Source organism: Pelobates fuscus, chromosome 7, assembly GCF_036172605.1.
Source record: "Pelobates fuscus isolate aPelFus1 chromosome 7, aPelFus1.pri, whole genome shotgun sequence".
NCBI lineage: Eukaryota > Metazoa > Chordata > Amphibia > Anura > Pelobatidae > Pelobates > Pelobates fuscus.
This window is the reverse complement of record NC_086323.1, coordinates 6,523,073-6,542,170: the sequence shown is the minus strand read 5'-3', so window position 1 is coordinate 6,542,170 and position 19,098 is coordinate 6,523,073. Positions and strand designations below refer to the sequence as shown.

At 46.4% G+C, this 19,098-nt stretch overlaps 1 protein-coding gene across 1 annotated transcript in view; it reads right to left on the bottom strand.

Annotated features, from left to right (window-relative positions):
• CFAP57 (cilia and flagella associated protein 57) overlaps positions 1 to 19,098 on the bottom strand; it is a 78,603-nt gene that overhangs the window by 52,750 nt on the left and 6,755 nt on the right. The window contains exons 3-4 of the mRNA XM_063427649.1: positions 5,758 to 6,074; positions 2,891 to 3,177 (exon numbers count right to left, since the gene is read on the bottom strand). Coding sequence (XP_063283719.1) covers positions 2,891 to 3,177; positions 5,758 to 6,074 — 604 coding nt within the window. The remainder of the gene's footprint in view (positions 1 to 2,890; positions 3,178 to 5,757; positions 6,075 to 19,098) is intronic.

The following is a 19,098-nucleotide window of genomic DNA, read 5'->3' as shown; positions in this document are numbered from 1 at the left end:
TCCTTTATAAATAGGTTTTAAAGCACTGAATGAGATCACTTGTTATATGTAAGCAGAATAATGTCCATATTCCACAGTCCGCCGTGATGGAAACAATTATTATTATTATATATAAAGGGCCAACAAATTCCGTAGTGCTGTACAATGTGTGGACTAACAGAAATGTAATTGTAACCAGACAAGTTGGACGCACAGGAAACTGAGGGGTTGAGGGCCTGCTCAGTGAGGTTACATGCTAGAGGGAGTGGGGTATAGTGACACAGTAACAGAGGGATTGAGGCCCTGCTCAGTGAGCTTACATGTTAGAGGGAGTGGGGTATAGTGACACAGTAACAGAGGGGTTGAGGGCCTGCTCAGTGAGCTTACATGTTAGAGAGGGTGGGGTATAGTGACACAGTAACAGAGGGATTGAGGGCCTGCTCAGTGAGTTTACATGTTAGAGGGAGTGGGGTAAAGTGACACAGTAACAGAGGGACTGAGGCCCTGCTCAGTGAGCTTACATGTTAGAGGGAGTGGGGTATAGTGACACAGTAACAGATGGATTGAGGGCCCTGCTCAGTGAGCTTACATGTTAGAGGGAGTGGGGTATAGTGACACAGTAACAGAGGGATTGAGGGCCTGCTCAGTGAGTTTACATGTTAGAGGGAGTGGGGTATAGTGACACAGTAACAGAGGGATTGAGGGCCCTGCTCAATGAGCTTACATGTTAGAGGGAGTGGGGTATAGTGACACAGTAACAGAGGGATTGAGGGCCCTGCTCAGTGAGTTTACATGTTAGAGGGAGTGGGGTATAGTGACACGGTAACAGAGGGATTGAGGGCCTGCTCAGTGAGTTTACATGCTAGAGGGAGTGGGGTATAGTGACACAGTAACAGAGGGATTGAGGGCCTGCTCAGTGAGTTTACATGCTAGAGGGAGTGGGGTATAGTGACACAGTAACAGAGGGATTGAGGGCCTGCTCAGTGAGTTTACAAGTTAGAGGGAGTGGGGTATAGTGACACAGTAACAGAGGGATTGAGGGCCCCGCTCAGTGAGCTTACATGTTAGAGGGAGTGGGGTATAGTGACACAGTAACAGAGGGATTGAGGGCCCCGCTCAGTGAGCTTACATGTTAGAGGGAGTGGGGTATAGTGACACGGTAACAGAGGGATTGAGGGCCTGCTCAGTGAGTTTACATGCTAGAGGGAGTGGGGTATAGTGACACAGTAACAGAGGGATTGAGGGCCTGCTCAGTGAGTTTACATGCTAGAGGGAGTGGGGTATAGTGACACAGTAACAGAGGGATTGAGGACCTGCTCAGTGAGTTTACAAGTTAGAGGGAGTGGGGTATAGTGACACAGTAACAGAGGGATTGAGGGCCCCGCTCAGTGAGCTTACATGTTAGAGGGAGTGGGGTATAGTGACACAGTAACAGAGGGATTGAGGGCCCCGCTCAGTGAGCTTACATGTTAGAGGGAGTGGGGTATAGTGACACGGTAACAGAGGGATTGAGGGCCTGCTCAGTGAGTTTACATGCTAGAGGGAGTGGGGTATAGTGACACAGTAACAGAGGGATTGAGGGCCTGCTCAGTGAGTTTACATGCTAGAGGGAGTGGGGTATAGTGACACAGTAACAGAGGGATTGAGGGCCTGCTCAGTGAGTTTACAAGTTAGAGGGAGTGGGGTATAGTGACACAGTAACAGAGGGATTGAGGGCCCCGCTCAGTGAGCTTACATGTTAGAGGGAGTGGGGTATAGTGACACGGTAACAGAGGGATTGAGGGCCTGCTCAGTGAGTTTACATGCTAGAGGGAGTGGGGTATAGTGACACAGTAACAGAGGGATTGAGGGCCTGCTCAGTGAGTTTACATGCTAGAGGGAGTGGGGTATAGTGACACAGTAACAGAGGGATTGAGGGCCTGCTCAGTGAGTTTACAAGTTAGAGGGAGTGGGGTATAGTGACACAGTAACAGAGGGATTGAGGGCCCCGCTCAGTGAGCTTACATGTTAGAGGGAGTGGGGTATAGTGACACAGTAACAGAGGGATTGAGGGCCCCGCTCAGTGAGCTTACATGTTAGAGGGAGTGGGGTATAGTGACACAGTAACAGAGGGATTGAGGGCCCCGCTCAGTGAGCTTATATGTTAGAGGGAGTGGGGTATAGTGACACAGTAACAGAGGGATTGAGGGCCCCGCTCAGTGAGCTTACATGTTAGAGGGAGTGGGGTATAGTGACACAAAGGGTAGAGTAGAAAAGTAGGTTGCTAGGATAATGTCAGTTTGTTTCTGCGGTTTTCTGCACTGGAAGTAACTGAATGTTTAACTTTAAAAATGCAAGTTTTAAATACAACACAAAAGTAAAGTAAATAAACAACTAAGCAAATAAGCAACTATCGTATTTGTGTAAGAAAATGACAGATATTTTTTATAAATAACTAATGTACATTCTATACAGCGAGTCACGCTACGGAGGGATAAAATGATTATATAAAATAATATTAAATAGAACAAACGCTTATTGATTTGAGATTCTCTACGTTTGAGACCTTGGATGAATTAGTATTTAAAGCAAGCACAATATTAAACTTGTTATTTGTGTGGAATTTATTTCAGGAAAATTAGATTTTTCGTTATTTCATCAACTTTTTTATTACTCTAAAGAGATAAAGAAAATAATCTGCCATGTCTGTCTCTCCTATGCTTTTTTATTCATATTTTATCGCTAATTATGCAGAAGTAATTTCTGTATTTTTACATCTAATGTTCAATGATATCTGACTCGTGCAGTCTCAACTTATTGACTACGACGCTATACGTAATCGGTCATGTTGCTGACAAATGTGACACTGTGTATTGCAGATTCCTTTAAATAAATAAAAGCTTGGAAAACAAAATAGTATAAATAAATATACCGCCCATCCACGGAATGATCATCGAATCTTTCGCCCTCCTTCAGCGCAGTTTTTCCACTGATTATATACTCCCATCGAACATCACCAGATTCCCAGAGGCAAAGCTTTCCAGTGTCCGTTCCACAGATAATTCTATCCTCGGAGAGCCATGCGTGGCACAGGAAGTTCTGAGAATCCACTTTCTGGAAGTTGGTCTGTTTGAGGTTTCCCTCTATGTAGCGAAATATCTTAAAAACCCCACGGCCTGTGGCACAGATCTGTGAGTTATCCTGGGGGTTAAAGCTCACCTAGAAGAGATATCAATAAATACTTTGTGTCATTTTACAGCCTTTTCAAGTTCTGCTCCCCCTGTATTTTCAAATGATCTAATATAGAAGTCTAGTTAGAAGTTTTTCTAACAGCATCGAATCATTTGGGAAGATTATTAAATCGAGGCCGTAGTCCAAAAGTTTTTCAACTCCTTTATTTTGACCTAGATTTTGTCAGAGGTATTGTTCACATGCAGCTCACTCTTTAGACAATAAACATTGGAATTATTTCAATATAATGTAACTGAACTGATTATTAAATAAATCTGGTTAGTCCTGCTGGTTCCCCTCACCCCCAGGTAGTTATACATGGGGAGATTCTGCTGCAACAGACTGTGTTAAAATACAGAGCATATATATCCATAACAAATCGAATGATATCCTAAAGGGACACTATAGGCATCAAAAAAAAGTTATCTTAATGAAGCAGTTTTGGTGTATAGCTCATGTCCCTGCAGTTTCACTGCTCAATTCTCTGCCATTTAGAAGATTAATCACTTTTGTTTCTGTTTATGCAGCCCTAGCCACACCTCCCCTGGCTGCGACTCACACAGCCAGCACAAAAAAAGTGTTTAATTTTCAATCAGCTGTTAACTTACTTTAGAAGTTTTTATATCCCGCTAAAAATGTAACTTTATTCACACACAGGAGGCTCCTGCAAGGTCTAGAATGCTATTAACTGATATTATATATATATATATATATATATATATATATATATATATATATATATACATACATATATATGATTTCTGATAACTGTCCATACTTTTTTGAGCAGCCTGCAATCCCACCAGATATGTAGATAACTGCCTTTTCCCGTTCCACATCTCCAGCAGCTGTGCTGTCTATCTTTATACATTTTAGCTAGTTTTACAGGGACTGTATACCACCTATTTATAAGGTTATAGAATGTTTCTACAATATTTACAGGATGTACCATTTCATTGACATTATTAATAGCCTTAATCCAATCTTCCTCTGCTATCTCTCTGTTCAGATCTTTCAATTATTCTGTGTTTTTCTTTCTTTTATCATTTCTAACCAGCTTGATTTCTAACTCAGTTTGCAGTCTTTTATTATCCTCTTTTCTATTAAACAATAGATATTTCTCTAAATGTTTTTGATTCTTAAATAGGTAAAGATTTCTCTATTTGGAAGCCTTTGCTCCTCTTGCCAGTGGCTGAAGGTTTTATTTTTTAACATATATAGTCTTTATTTTATTTTTTTCATCAGTTACACGAAAAAGACTTAACAATTTAACAAACAAACAAAGCACCAGTACAATTGGAAGAAGGTTCTACAAGAGAATGTACAGTCACAAACATGTCCATCATGCCTCGGGAAGGAATACTATATCATATACCCTCCTTACTCCTTCCCCTCTTCTTCTCCTTCTCCAAATGCACAAAATAATAACACCAAAGAAAAATAAAACAAACTCGTTGATGAAGGTTTTAATTACTACTCCGGATATGCAATCCCCTAAAATCTTGATTCCTGCTTCTGACATTTATGAGGTGTGCGAAGCCGGCCGGAGGACAGCACAGCCCGGCGGAGGAGGAAGGACGGCGGGAACGGAACAGCGCGGGCCCAAGGAGGTATGACAGCTTTCTGCCCATTGTCCAGAACACCATAAACGTATTATCACATTCTATCATTTCTTATTCTAACTCTAAAATTCTCCCTCAGAGTAATAATAGCATGGAAAATCATTATTGTCTTTTATATTTGAAATAGCTAGTCAGCTCTTCTTTGTCTGCTTTGATAGTAATTTTACATTTATTCTGGGCTTTTTTCTCTGCCACATGAATTTTGAGAAAGCTGTCTGGATCATTTTTAACCATACCGAAGGTACCTGAATTGGTATCATTCTAAATATATAATTCCATTTTGGTAAGATGTAAGATCTTATAGTATTTATACATCCTACTTTTGTTCTTATAAACTCTGTCCTCGCTGTTAACCCTATTTGTTCTTACTATTTATTTACATTCCATTTGTAATTTCAATATTTGCTATAATGATCTATTGGTTTAATTAATTTTGGTAGCGATATCCTTTGTCTCTCCAGCACGATCAATACATCGTCAACACAAAGGTTAATTTTATGCTCTCCCTTTTCCATCATCAAACCTCTTATTTTCTGATTTTCTATTATATCTGCTGCCAAGGGCTCTATTGCCAGTTTCCAATAGCAGGGGAGACAGAGGGCACCCCTGCCTTGTGCCATTGGCTATTGTAAACCATTCTGCTTTTATCCATGGACCCACTATCCTTGCTCTGAGGGTACTACATACAATGAAGTGATAGCATTGTGGATATCTCCTACTATACCATATGTCGTCAGAGTGTGGTAAAAAATCCCATCTGACCCTGTCAAAGGGAAAGGGGTAACATCAACTAGCAAGCAGCGCCTGGGTGACCAATGGTATTAGCAGAGCATCATGTGATTTGTAGTTCTACAAGATCTAAAGGTCTGTGTTAGGCACATGTTACAGCATGCCTGAGGGCTCTGCGATAAGCTAGTAAGACTTTGAATTGCTAGCGGTGACTTGCCTGGTAAATGGGATTATTCTGGCTATCAGTTCTCACGGTTGCCATTACTTTCTGCTTTTCCCACATCCAGAAGATAATTGTCCATTCTGGGGCCCCTGACTGTGCCACCAGGTACTTTGAGTCCGGGGAGAATGCAATGCTGACAAATTCGTTGGCTGTGAAGTCAGGTGCACTAAGGACTTTGCGCTTTTTGAAGGGCACAGAGGCTAGTTCGTAGATTGTGATTGTCGCCTTTTCCTGAACTTTCTCAGACATGGCGAGGTAACGGCGGTTTGGGCTGATGGCCAGGGCCTGCATTCCCAGACTCTTCTCTGATCCTGAATAAAAGAAGGGAACAGAGGGAATAATAAAGGAGAAATGGACAAGCATTACAGAACAAAAGACGACATTGATATATTTTGACTTATTAACAAAAAACATTCGTGGTAACACAACACACAGATACACAGATTTCGACACTGAGACTGGTAAAAGATATTCCACAGAATAAAGAGAATCGGTCGTGTATTGTTTTGTTACATAGGAAATGTTCAAGGAAGGAGCTCCTTTAAAGTTTCAAATCCGTGTAGTGGTGAAACAACATAAAAGATAGGAGGACAAAAACTGAATATAGTGTTGTATTTTCACTTAGAGTAAGAAGAATATCGCTTACAATTTTCTGGAGCTTATGGTCAGCTCCAGATATGTGCGCCTTGGCGATAAGATCCCTGTGGAAATGTTTCTGAGTTAGGTCCTTTATAGGAAGCTGTTCCAGACCAGATGATGATTTGTGGTGCCAAGCGTTTGCAAGGATTTTCTTGCAATAAGCAGTATTGTGGGAGTGGCAGTGAAATTTCACCAGTTATTAGAATGGAAATAAAACCAGAATATAGTGCTCTTTGACTAAGATAAAAGTAAACAAAGGAGGCATACTCACATAAGAAGAGCAAAAATAAGGTTTTGCTCAATCTCACGCGTATGTAGTATATTTACCACCAAGGAAATAACAGTGTGAATCCTCAGGATAAAATCAGAAAGGTCCAAGTTGAAAAATAAACTAGTTTTATTTAAGACAAAAACAATAAAGATACAATCACCTGTTATACAACAAATGTTGTATACCTACTTATATAACCCTGTGGATTCTATTATGTTGGACGCACAAAAAGAAAACTCCACCTTTGTCACATTCACCGACAGTACTCATCAGTCCCAGGTCCACAGCGCCCTAGAGGTCAGTCTGCAGAGATTATTGTGGCTGTGGCTGCTGCACCCTGGTCTGCATACTCTGAACCTTGATTCACAGCCAGGAAACTCAGAGTGATTGCGGAGCCAGGACAATGATGCATCTAAAATAGAGTCCCACAGTCAGTCACATTGAACTCAGGTAACCCCTCTGACAGGTGAGACCAGGTTAAGTGATTGAGCCTCTCCTTAATAAGCAGAGCACACCTTTCAGCCAGTGCTTGGTTGTTTTGTTGCCTGCCTCAGAACTCCTGGCGTTTGTTCCCCTGCGTTTCCTGTCCTTGCTGGTTTCCTGACTTTGCCTGTTCTCTGGATTTTGCTGATTCCCGCCTACCCTGACCTCTGGACCGTCTGACTCTGATTTCTGCTTGACCCTTCTTCAGATACTTTTGCCTTGGGTTTTTTCTGTTATTTTTATGAAAGCCCTCGTGCCATCATTGAACCAACAGAATCCTGTTCTCAACCTTAGGATCTCTGTGGATCGTGCTTGTAAGGGAGAGCTGTTACTGCACCTGAGGTCCAGGACTAAACACGACCCCAGTGGTTTGTTACAATGTTAGAGTGGAAGAGCATGTGCTATAAAAAAGGGTTTTAATGGACACAGTGTGTCTCAACATTTTAAAATTACATATAACGGTAAACCATATGGTCTTTTATTTTTAGGTATATGGTGATTGGAGAGGAGGGGATCAAACCAAGCAGTTAGGGAAATGTGAAATCCGATGTTCTGGTTTTATCGATATTTTTGTTTAGTCTTTTGAAAGAGTTGTGTATGCAAGATTAACAGACTTCTTCGAGTCCAACTCTCTACTTGACCCACTTCAGTGTGGATTCCGTGCTGATCACACTGTCATAATAGCTGTGACCAAAGTATCCAATGATCTAATTGATGCAAAATCTTGTGGTCACTATTCTACCCTAATTCTCCTTGACATTTCTGCTGCTTATGACACTGTTGATCACCAATAACTTCTTCTAATCCTCCATAACCTCTGTCTACGAGATGATGCTCTCTCCTGGTGCTCCTACAACCTCTCCCAGTGCTCTTTCAGTGTTTCTTTCTCTGGCTCTGCATCTTTTCCCAAGCCACTCTCTGCTGGTGTTCCCCAGGTGTCTGGCCTTAGTCTCCTATTGTTCTCAATCTATATTGCCTCACTTGGTAAACTCATCAGCTCACCATGGGCGTAGGAACCCAAAAAAATCTGGGGGGGATAGCATTTTTACTCGCCGGGTATATTCTTATTCCGTAAACTAGGAGTTGTTTATCCCATTGTACAGCGCTACGGAATTTGCAGTCGCTATATAAATGATTAAATAATAACAACATTAAAGGGTCACCACAGGGAAGGGGTTTTACTTACCCGGATACAGCGCCGGGATCCTCCTGATTAGAACCACCCCTACCCTTCCCATGAATATTAGAACCACCCCTACCCCTTCCATGCACAAAAGAACTCCACCTACCCCTTCCACGCACATTAACCCCCTACCCCTTCCATGCATATTAGTACCCCCCTAACCCCTTCCATGCATATTAGAACCCACCCTACCTCTTCCATTCATATTAGTACTCCCCTAACCCCTTCCAATAATTTTTCTACCTACCCCCTCCTCCCATCCATATTAGTAGCCCCCCTAAACCCTTCCAATTATTTTTCTACCTACCCCTCTCCCCTATCCTTATTAGTAGCCCCCCTAACCCTTTCCAATTATTTTTCTGCCATGTTAACTAACGCCAGTGCTGGAGTGCCTACATTAAAAGGCCTGCAGGGACAGGCTATAGACACCAGAACCACTACACTAAGCTGCAGTGCTTCTGGGGACTATAGTGTTTCTTTAATGTGAGGTAAATTAGAGATTAGTGCAACGAATAATATGCTAGATTGCCTACTTACAACCAGATGAGGATGATGATGGGCTCTAGCTGCAGTCTGGCTCCACTGGTCTGGTGTAGAACAGGCTCTCTGGAGGCTGTTTGTAACTGTGGTCACAAAAATCAATGTTCTGTGAGAACGGGAAGCAGCTCCATTTTTTGGGGGCCCTTTACACAGCTCAAGGTCTGGATCCCAGGGTCCACCTTCATGTTCCACCAATGAGTTTGTTCACAGGGGGTGGAGTGTGTAGGGGATGTCCTGATATGTGTGTAAGGAATGCATTGTGTGAATCTGTGTTTGTATGTGTAAGGGCTGCAAGGTGTGATTCTGTGTATGTACGGGATGCAGTGTGTGCGTCTGTAAGGGGTGCATTGAGTGTATGTACGGGGTGCATTGAGTGTGTAAGGTTGCATGATTGTGTGAGTGTGTGTGTGTGTGCACGGGGTGCATTGAGTGTGTGTAAGGATGAATTGTGTGTTTCTGTGTGTGTAAGGGTGGTATGATTGTGTGATTGTGTGTGTGTGTGTGTGTGTGTGTGTGTGTGGTGGATGTCAATCTCTCTCCCTCCCTTGTCACTCTTTCTCCCCCCCCCTCCCTGCTTCTTTCTCCCCCCCCCCTCCCTGCTTCTTTCTCCCCCCTCCCTGCTTCTTTCTCCCCCCCCTCCCTCCCTCCCTGCTTCCTTCCCCCTCCCTCCCTGCTTCCTTCTCCCCCTCCCTCCCTCCCTGCTTCTTTCTCCCCCCCCTCCCTCCCTCCCTGCTTCTTTCTCCCCCCCCTCCCTCCCTCCCTGCTTCTTTCTCCCCCCCCTCCCTCCCTCCCTGCTTCTTTCTCCCCCCCCTCCCTCCCTGCTTCTTTCTCCCCCCCCTCCCTCCCTGCTTCTTTCTCCCCCCCCTCCCTCCCTGCTTCTTTCTCCCCCCCCTCCCTCCTTCTTTCTCCCCCCTCCCTCCCTGCTTCTTTCTCCCCCCTCCCTCCCTGCTTCTTTCTCCCCCCCCTCCCTCCCTGCTTCTTTCTCCCCCCCCTCCCTCCCTGCTTCTTTCTCCCCCCCCTCCCTCCCTGCTTCTTTCTCCCCCCCCTCCCTGCTTCTTTCTCCCCCCCCTCCCTCCTTCTTTCTCCCCCCTCCCTCCCTGCTTCTTTCTCCCCCCCCTCCCTCCCTGCTTCTTTCTCCCCCCCCTCCCTCCCTGCTTCTTTCTCCCCCCCCTCCCTCCCTGCTTCTTTCTCCCCCCCCTCCCTCCCTGCTTCTTTCTCCCCCCCTTGCTGCTTCTTTCTCCCCCCCCTCCCTCCCTGCTTCTTTCTCCCCCCCTCCCTGCTTCTTTCTCCCCCCCCTCCCTCCCTGCTTCTTTCTCCCCCCCCCTCCCTGTTTCTTTATTCCCCCCCTTCCCCCCCCCTGTTTCTTTATTTCCCCTTCCTCCCTCCCTCCCTGTTTCTTTATTCCCCCTCCCTCCCTCCCTGTTTCTTTATTCCCCCCTCCCCCCCTCCCTCCCTGTTTCTTTATTCCCCCCCCCCTCCCTGTTTCTTTATTTCCCCCCCCCCTCCCCTCCCTGTTTCTTTATTTCCCCTCCCTCCCTGTTTCTTTATTTCCCCCCCCCCCTCCCTCTTCCCCCCTTCCTGTTTCTTTCTCTCCCTCCCTCCCCTACCTATGATGTAGCGTAGCCGAGCGCTGTATAGTCCGCCGGTACAGGGAGCTTTTGTTTCCTGTACCCGGCGGACTAACAGGAAGTGCACACTCAGTGTGCACTTCCTGTTAGTCCGGCCGGGTACAGGAGACAGATGCTCCCTGTACCGGCGGACTATACAGCGCTCGGCTACGCTACAGTGAGGGAGTGACAGGAGGGAGCGCTGAGCGCTTCCCTCCTGTCAGCTCCTCTCTTCATGCTGCGCCCGGGCGGTGCGCTCTCATGGACGCACCAGCCCGGGCAAAGCTGCAGCCGCCTGAGGCTCTCTGCAGAGCGCTCGGGCGGCTGCAGCATCAGGGGGGGCCGGCGGAGCTGGGGGGGATTTCCCCATACCTGTCCCCCCCGCATGATTTGCTGGGGGGGATGCGTCCCCCCCATCCCCCCCGGTTCCTACGCCCATGCAGCTCACTTGGATTCCATTATCATTTCTATACAGATAACAAGCAAATCTGTCTTCTCCTGATCTTTCTCCATCCCTCTCTGCTATTTCCAACTGGATGGCTGCTCCCTCCCTAAACTCAGCCTGTCCAAAACAGAACTTCTGGTCTTTCCTCCATGAAGTGTTGCTACTCCTGTGTCTGTCTGTCTCCAAGTCACTGGCGCTACCATCTGCTCTACCTCGCAGGTTTGTCCTTGACTACTGCAATCTGCTTCTCAGTGGTCTTCCGTGTTTCCAACTTGCCCCCTTACAGAATATAATGAATGCGACGGCAAAGCTCATCTTGTCCGGTTTGCCCCCCCATCAGTCCCTACATTGGTTACCTGTAAGATACAGGGCTACATTTTAAATTATGATACCCTACCCTGCTGACAAATCTTTAAATAATGCTGCTCCACATTACCTATCCTCACGTAGGAGACCTACGTCTATACTCTGCCTGTACTCCCACCTCTGATGCTCGCCTTCAAGACTTCTCTAGGGCTGCAATATTCCTATTGAATTCCTTCCCCTGCTCTGTTACACTTTCACCCATTCTCCATTCCCTTAAAAAATCATTTAAAACGTACTTCTTTAAGAAAGCATATTAATTAAACTGTTAACAGCATTCCCTCATTGCACCCTGATTCCTCTCCTGCAACTGTCAAATTTAACCTACTAAGCCCTCAGTGAATACTATTCTAGCAACCTACTTCTCTACTCCTCCCCTAAACGTTTGTGTCACTATACCCCACTCCCTCTAACATGTAAACTCACTGAGCAGGGCCTCAATCCCTCTGTTACTGTGTCACTATACCCCACTCCCTCTAACATGTAAACTCACTGAGCAGGCCCTCAATCCCTCTGTTACTGTGTCACTATACCCCACTCCCTCTAACATGTAAACTCACTGAGCAAGGCCCTCAATCCCTCTGTTACTGTCACTATACCCCACTCCCTCTAACATGTAAACTCACTGAGCAGGGCCTCAATCCCTCTGTTACTGTGTCACTATACCCCACTCCCTCTAACATGTAAACTCACTGAGCAGGCCCTCAATCCCTCTGTTACTGTGTCACTATACCCCACTCCCTCTAACATGTAAACTCACTGAGCGGAGCCCTCAATCCCTCTGTTACTGTGTCACTATACCCCACTCCCTCTAACATGTAAACTCACTGAGCAGGGCCCTCAATCCCTCTGTTACTGTGTCACTATACCCCACTCCCTCTAACATGTAAACTCACTGAGCAGGGCCCTCAATCCCTCTGTTACTGTGTCACTATACCCCACTCCCTCTAACATGTAACCTCACTGAGCAGGGCCCTCAATCCCTCTGTTACTGTGTCACTATACCCCACTCCCTCTAACATGTAAACTCACTGAGCAGGGCCCTCAATCCCTCTGTTACTGTGTCACTATACCCCACTCCCTCTAACTTGTAAACTCACTGAGCAGGGCCCTCAATCCCTCTGTTACTGTGTCACTATACCCCACTCCCTCTAACATGTAACCTCACTGAGCAGGGCCCTCAATCCCTCTGTTACTGTGTCACTATACCCCACTCCCTCTAACATGTAAACTCACTGAGCAGGGCACTCAATCCCTCTGTTACTGTCACTATACCCCACTCCCTCTAACATGTAACCTCACTGAGCAGGGCCCTCAATCCCTCTGTTACTGTGTCACTATACCCCACTCCCTCTAACATGTAAACTCACTGAGCAGGGCCTCAATCCCTCTGTTACTGTGTCACTATACCCCACTCCCTCTAACATGTAAACTCACTGAGCAGGGCCCTCAATTCCTCTGTTACTGTGTCACTATACCCCACTCCCTCTAACATGTAAACTCACTGAGCAAGGCACTCAATCCCTCTGTTACTGTCACTATACCCCACTCCCTCTAACATGTAAGCTCACTGAGCAGGCCCTCAATCCCTCTGTTACTGTGTCTCTATACCCCACTCCCTCTAACATGTAAACTCACTGAGCAGGGCCTCAATCCCCTCTGTTACTGTCACTATACCCCACTCCCTCTAACATGTAAGCTCACTGAGCAGGGCCTCAATCCCCTCTGTTACTGTGTCACTATACCCCACTCCCTCTAACATGTAAACTCACTGAGCAGGGCCCACAATCCCCCTGTTACTGTGTCACTATACCCCACTCCCTCTAACATGTAAACGCACTGAGCAGGCCCTCAATCCCCTCTGTTACTGTGTCACTATACCCCACTCCCTCTAAAATGTAAACTCACTGAGCAGGCCCTCAATCCCTCTGTTACTGTGTCACTATACCCCACTCCCTCTAACATGTAAACTCACTGAGCAGGGCCTCAATCCCTCTGTTACTGTGTCACTATACCCCACTCCCTCTAACATGTAAACTCACTGAGCAGGGCCTCAATCCCTCTGTTACTGTGTCACTATACCCCACTCCCTCTAACATGTAAACTCACTGAGCAGGCCCTCAATCCCTCTGTTACTGTGTCACTATACCCCACTCCCTCTAACATGTAAACTCACTGAGCAGGGCCCTCAATCCCTCTGTTACTGTCACTATACCCCACTCCCTCTAACATGTAAACTCACTGAGCAGGGCCTCAATCCCTCTGTTACTTGTCACTATACCCCACTCCCTCTAACATGTAAACTCACTGAGCAGGGCCTCAATCCCTCTGTTACTGTGTCACTATACCCCACTCCCTCTAACATGTAAACTCACTGAGCAGGCCCTCAATCCCTCTGTTACTGTGTCACTATACCCCACTCCCTCTAACATGTAAACTCACTGAGCAGGGCCCTCAATCCCTCTGTTACTGTCACTATACCCCACTCCCTCTAACATGTAAACTCACTGAGCAGGGCCTCAATCCCTCTGTTACTGTGTCACTATACCCCACTCCCTCTAACATGTAAACTCACTGAGCAGGCCCTCAATCCCTCTGTTACTGTGTCACTATACCCCACTCCCTCTAACATGTAAACTCACTGAGCGGAGCCCTCAATCCCTCTGTTACTGTGTCACTATACCCCACTCCCTCTAACATGTAAACTCACTGAGCAGGGCCCTCAATCCCTCTGTTACTGTGTCACTATACCTCACTCCCTCTAACATGTAAACTCACTGAGCAGGGCCCTCAATCCCTCTGTTACTGTGTCACTATACCCCACTCCCTCTAACATGTAACCTCACTGAGCAGGGCCCTCAATCCCTCTGTTACTGTGTCACTATACCCCACTCCCTCTAACATGTAAACTCACTGAGCAGGGCCCTCAATCCCTCTGTTACTGTGTCACTATACCCCACTCCCTCTAACTTGTAAACTCACTGAGCAGGGCCCTCAATCCCTCTGTTACTGTGTCACTATACCCCACTCCCTCTAACATGTAACCTCACTGAGCAGGGCCCTCAATCCCTCTGATACTGTGTCACTATACCCCACTCCCTCTAACATGTAAACTCACTGAGCAGGGCACTCAATCCCTCTGTTACTGTCACTATACCCCACTCCCTCTAACATGTAACCTCACTGAGCAGGGCCCTCAATCCCTCTGTTACTGTGTCACTATACCCCACTCCCTCTAACATGTAAACTCACTGAGCAGGGCCTCAATCCCTCTGTTACTGTGTCACTATACCCCACTCCCTCTAACATGTAAACTCACTGAGCAGGGCCCTCAATTCCTCTGTTACTGTGTCACTATACCCCACTCCCTCTAACATGTAAACTCACTGAGCAGGGCACTCAATCCCTCTGTTACTGTCACTATACCCCACTCCCTCTAACATGTAAGCTCACTGAGCAGGCCCTCAATCCCTCTGTTACTGTGTCTCTATACCCCACTCCCTCTAACATGTAAACTCACTGAGCAGGGCCTCAATCCCCTCTGTTACTGTCACTATACCCCACTCCCTCTAACATGTAAGCTCACTGAGCAGGGCCTCAATCCCCTCTGTTACTGTGTCACTATACCCCACTCCCTCTAACATGTAAACTCACTGAGCAGGGCCCACAATCCCTCTGTTACTGTGTCACTATACCCCACTCCCTCTAACATGTAAACTCACTGAGCAGGCCCTCAATTCCTCAGTTACTGTGTCACTATACCCCACTCCCTCTAACATGTAAACTCACTGAGCAGGCCCTCAATTCCTCAGTTACTGTGTCACTATACCCCACTCCCTCTAACATGTAAACTCACTGAGCAGGGCCCCCAATCCCTCTGTTACTGTGTCACTATACCCCACTCCCTCTAACATGTAAACTCACTGAGCAGGGCCCCCAATCCCTCTGTTACTGTGTCACTATACCCTACTCCCTCTAACATGTAAACTCACTGAGCAGGCCCTCAATTCCTAAGTTACTGTGTCACTATACCCCACTCCCTCTAACATGTAAACTCACTGAGCAGGGCCTTCAATCCCTCTGTTACTGTGTCACTATACCCCACTCCCTCTAACATGTAAACTCACTGAGCAGGCCCTCAATTCCTCAGTTACTGTGTCACTATACCCCACTCCCTCTAACATGTAAACTCACTGAGCAGGCCCTCAATTCCTCAGTTACTGTGTCACTATACCCCACTCCCTCTAACATGTAAACTCACTGAGCAGGGCCCCCAATCCCTCTGTTACTGTGTCACTATACCCCACTCCCTCTAACATGTAAACTCACTGAGCAGGCCCTCAATTCCTCAGTTACTGTGTCACTATACCCCACTCCCTCTAACATGTAAACTCACTGAGCAGGGCCCTCAATCCCTCTGTTACTGTGTCACTATACCCCACTCCCTCTAACATGTAAACTCACTGAGCAGGCCCTCAATCCCTCTGTTACTGTCACTATACCCCACTCCCTCTAACATGTAAACTCACTGAGCAGGCCTTCAATCCCTCTGTTACTGTGTCACTATATCCCACTCCCTCTAACATGTAAACTCAGTGAGCAGGGCCTTCAATCCCTCTGTTACTGTGTCACTATACCCCACTCCCTCTAACATGTAAACTCACTGAGCAGGCCTTCAATCACTCTGTTACTGTGTCACTATACCCCACTCCCTCTAACATGTAAACTCACTGAGCAGGCCCTCAATCCCTCTGTTACTGTCACTATACCCCACTCCCTCCAACATGTAAACTCACTGAGCAGGGCCCTCAATCCCTCTGTTACTGTGTCACTATACCCCACTCCCTCTAACATGTAAACTCACTGAGCAGGCCCTCAATCCCTCTGTTACTGTGTCACTATACCCCACTCCCTCTAACATGTAAACTCACTGAGCAGGGCCTTCAATCCCTCTGTTACTGTGTCACTATACCCCACTCCCTCTAACATGTAAACTCACTGAGCAGGCCCTCAATCCCTCTGTTACTGTGTCACTGTACCCCACTCCCTCTAACATGTAAACTCACTGAGCGGGGCCCTCAATCCCTCTGTTACTGTGTCACTATACCCTACTCCCTCTAACATGTAATCTCACTGAGCAGGCCCTCAATCCCTCTGTTACTGTGTCACTATACCCCACTCCCTCTGACATGTAAACCCACTGAGCAGGGCCCTCAATCCCTCTGTTACTGTGTCACTATACCCCACTCCCTCTAACATGTAACCTCACTGAGCAGGACCTCAATCCCTCTGTTACTGTGTCACTATACCCCACTCCCTCTAACATGTAAACTCACTGAGCAGGGCCCTCAATCCCTCTGTTACTGTGTCACTATACCCCACTCCCTCTAACATGTAAACTCACTGAGCAGGGCCTCAACCCCTCTATTACTGTGTCACTATACGCCACTCCTTCTAGTGTGTTAACTCACTGAGCAGGCCCTCAATCCCTCTGTTACGGTGTCACTATACCCCACTCCCTCTAGCATGTAAACTCACTGAGCAGGGCCCTCAATCCCTCTGTTACTGTGTCACTATAACCCACTCCCTCTAACATGTAAACTCACTGAGCTGGCCCTCAATCCCTCTGTTACTGTGTCACTATACTCCCCTCCATCTAACATGTAAGCTCACTCACTGAGCAGGGCCCGCAATCCCTCTGTTACTGTGTCACTCCCTCTAACATGTAAGCTCACTCACTGAGCTCCCTCTGTTACTGTGTCACTATACCCCACTCTCTCTAGCATGTAAGCTGACTGAGCAGGCCCTCAATCCCTCTGTTACTGTGTCACTATACCCCACTCCCTCTAACATGTAAACTCACTGACAAGGGCCCTCAATCCCTCTGTTACTGTGTCACTATACCCCACTCCCTCTAGCATGTAAACTCACTGAGCAGGCCCTCAATCCCTCTATTACTGTGTCACTATACCCCACTCCCTCTAACATGTAAACTCACTGAGCAGGGCCCGCAATCCCTCTGATACTGTGTCACTATACCCCACTCCCTCTAACATATAAACTCACTGAGCAGGGCCCTCAATCCCTCTGTTATTGTCACTATACCCCACTCCCTCTAACATGTAAACTCACTGAGCAGGCCCTCAATCCCTCTGTTACTGTGTGACTATACCCCACTCCCTCTAACATGTAAACTCACTGAGCCCTCAATCCCTCTGTTACTGTGTCACTATATCCCACTCCCTCTAACATGTAAACTCACTGAGCAGGGCCTCAATCCCTCTGTTACTGTGTCACTATACCCCACTTCAACTAGCATGTAAGCTCACTGAGCAGGACCTCAATCCCTCTGTTACTGTGTTACTATACCCCACTCCCTCTAGCATGTAAACTCACTGAGCAGGCCCTCAATCCCTCTATTACAGTCACTATACCCGACTCCCTCTAACATGTAAACTAACTTAGCAGGCCCTCAATCCCTCTGTTACTGTGTCACTATACCCCACTCCCTCTAACATTTAAACTCATTGAGCAGGGCCCTCAATCCCTCTGTTACTGTGTCACTATACCCCACTCCCTCTAACATGTAAACTCACTGAGCAGGCCCTCAATCCCTCTGTTTCCTGTGGGTCCAACACGTCCAGTTACAATTATGTGTCTGTAAATTCACCCATTGCTCAGCGCTGCGGAACTTGTTGGCGCCTTATAAATAATAATATATTACTAGGTCTTATAGTCTCCCTCTGTGTATATAATTATTATGGAGATATTTTAGATACACTTTTTTTTACATATATACATTTTTAAAGATATATATTTTTGGCAAACTTCCCTTGCCCGACCGCCTAGAGGAGGGAGCTCAGGCAGGGTCCATAGATCCTCATAGGGGACCAGCTAACCGAGGAAGAACGCCGACAGGCCCAGGGGATGCTGTCAGCCAGGAAGGAGACATTCTCCAACATCCAGTCACTGGTTCTCTTGGTTATGTTCACAAGACCTGTAGCCCATTTCACTCCTTACTCTGTCCTCCTTTTACCCCCTCAGTTATTTCTGCTCCTATTTCACTTTCTCCATTCGCCACTGTAAGTATTTTTAAGTCTTAATAGTTGCTGTTGAATGCTCCTCGTTAAACTTTATATTTGTCAGGAATGTTGGAGCCTGAACACACACAGAGAATCACTAAACGAAAATCCGTATACCGATCCTTAGAATGGCCGGGTTAACGAATAGAAGACAGGGAAAACGATTAAGCAAGCCGAGGTCAACGGTGTACAGAAGACAGAATAAACGTAAGACAAGAGCCAGATAATGTAACCAGATATCACAAGAGGAACGTGCTATTGGGCTACCAAAAACTACAACAGGGCAACAAGGAATAGGCATACTTCTGATTGGTCCAATTGCGCTTGGAATTAACCACTATTCGTGGAAGGTACTTGACCATCCTAACCTGACCTCCGACGTAATTTTCATGCGCCAAATTCGGTCTACCAAATTCCGCGTTCGGTGAACTCCGAATTCGGTAGTTTATCCAGGTTCATACTTATGCATGCTGCACGCAAGCGTGCAGTGTTGGACTCAATGCTGGAGGGGATTGCGGCACTTGGACCTTCTGCGGGAGGTAAGTGGGCAGGAAGCCTGACAATATGTAATTGTATATTGTATTGTTTGAATTACTACAGTTCTAAGATTTGTCACCTCCTCCCTCCCAGCCAAGCAAAACTATACCTGAAGATGTCTTAAAGTATAACTTCAACACAGGAAACATTTCAAAAAGAAGAATGGCTGATTTTAGAGCTTTCTT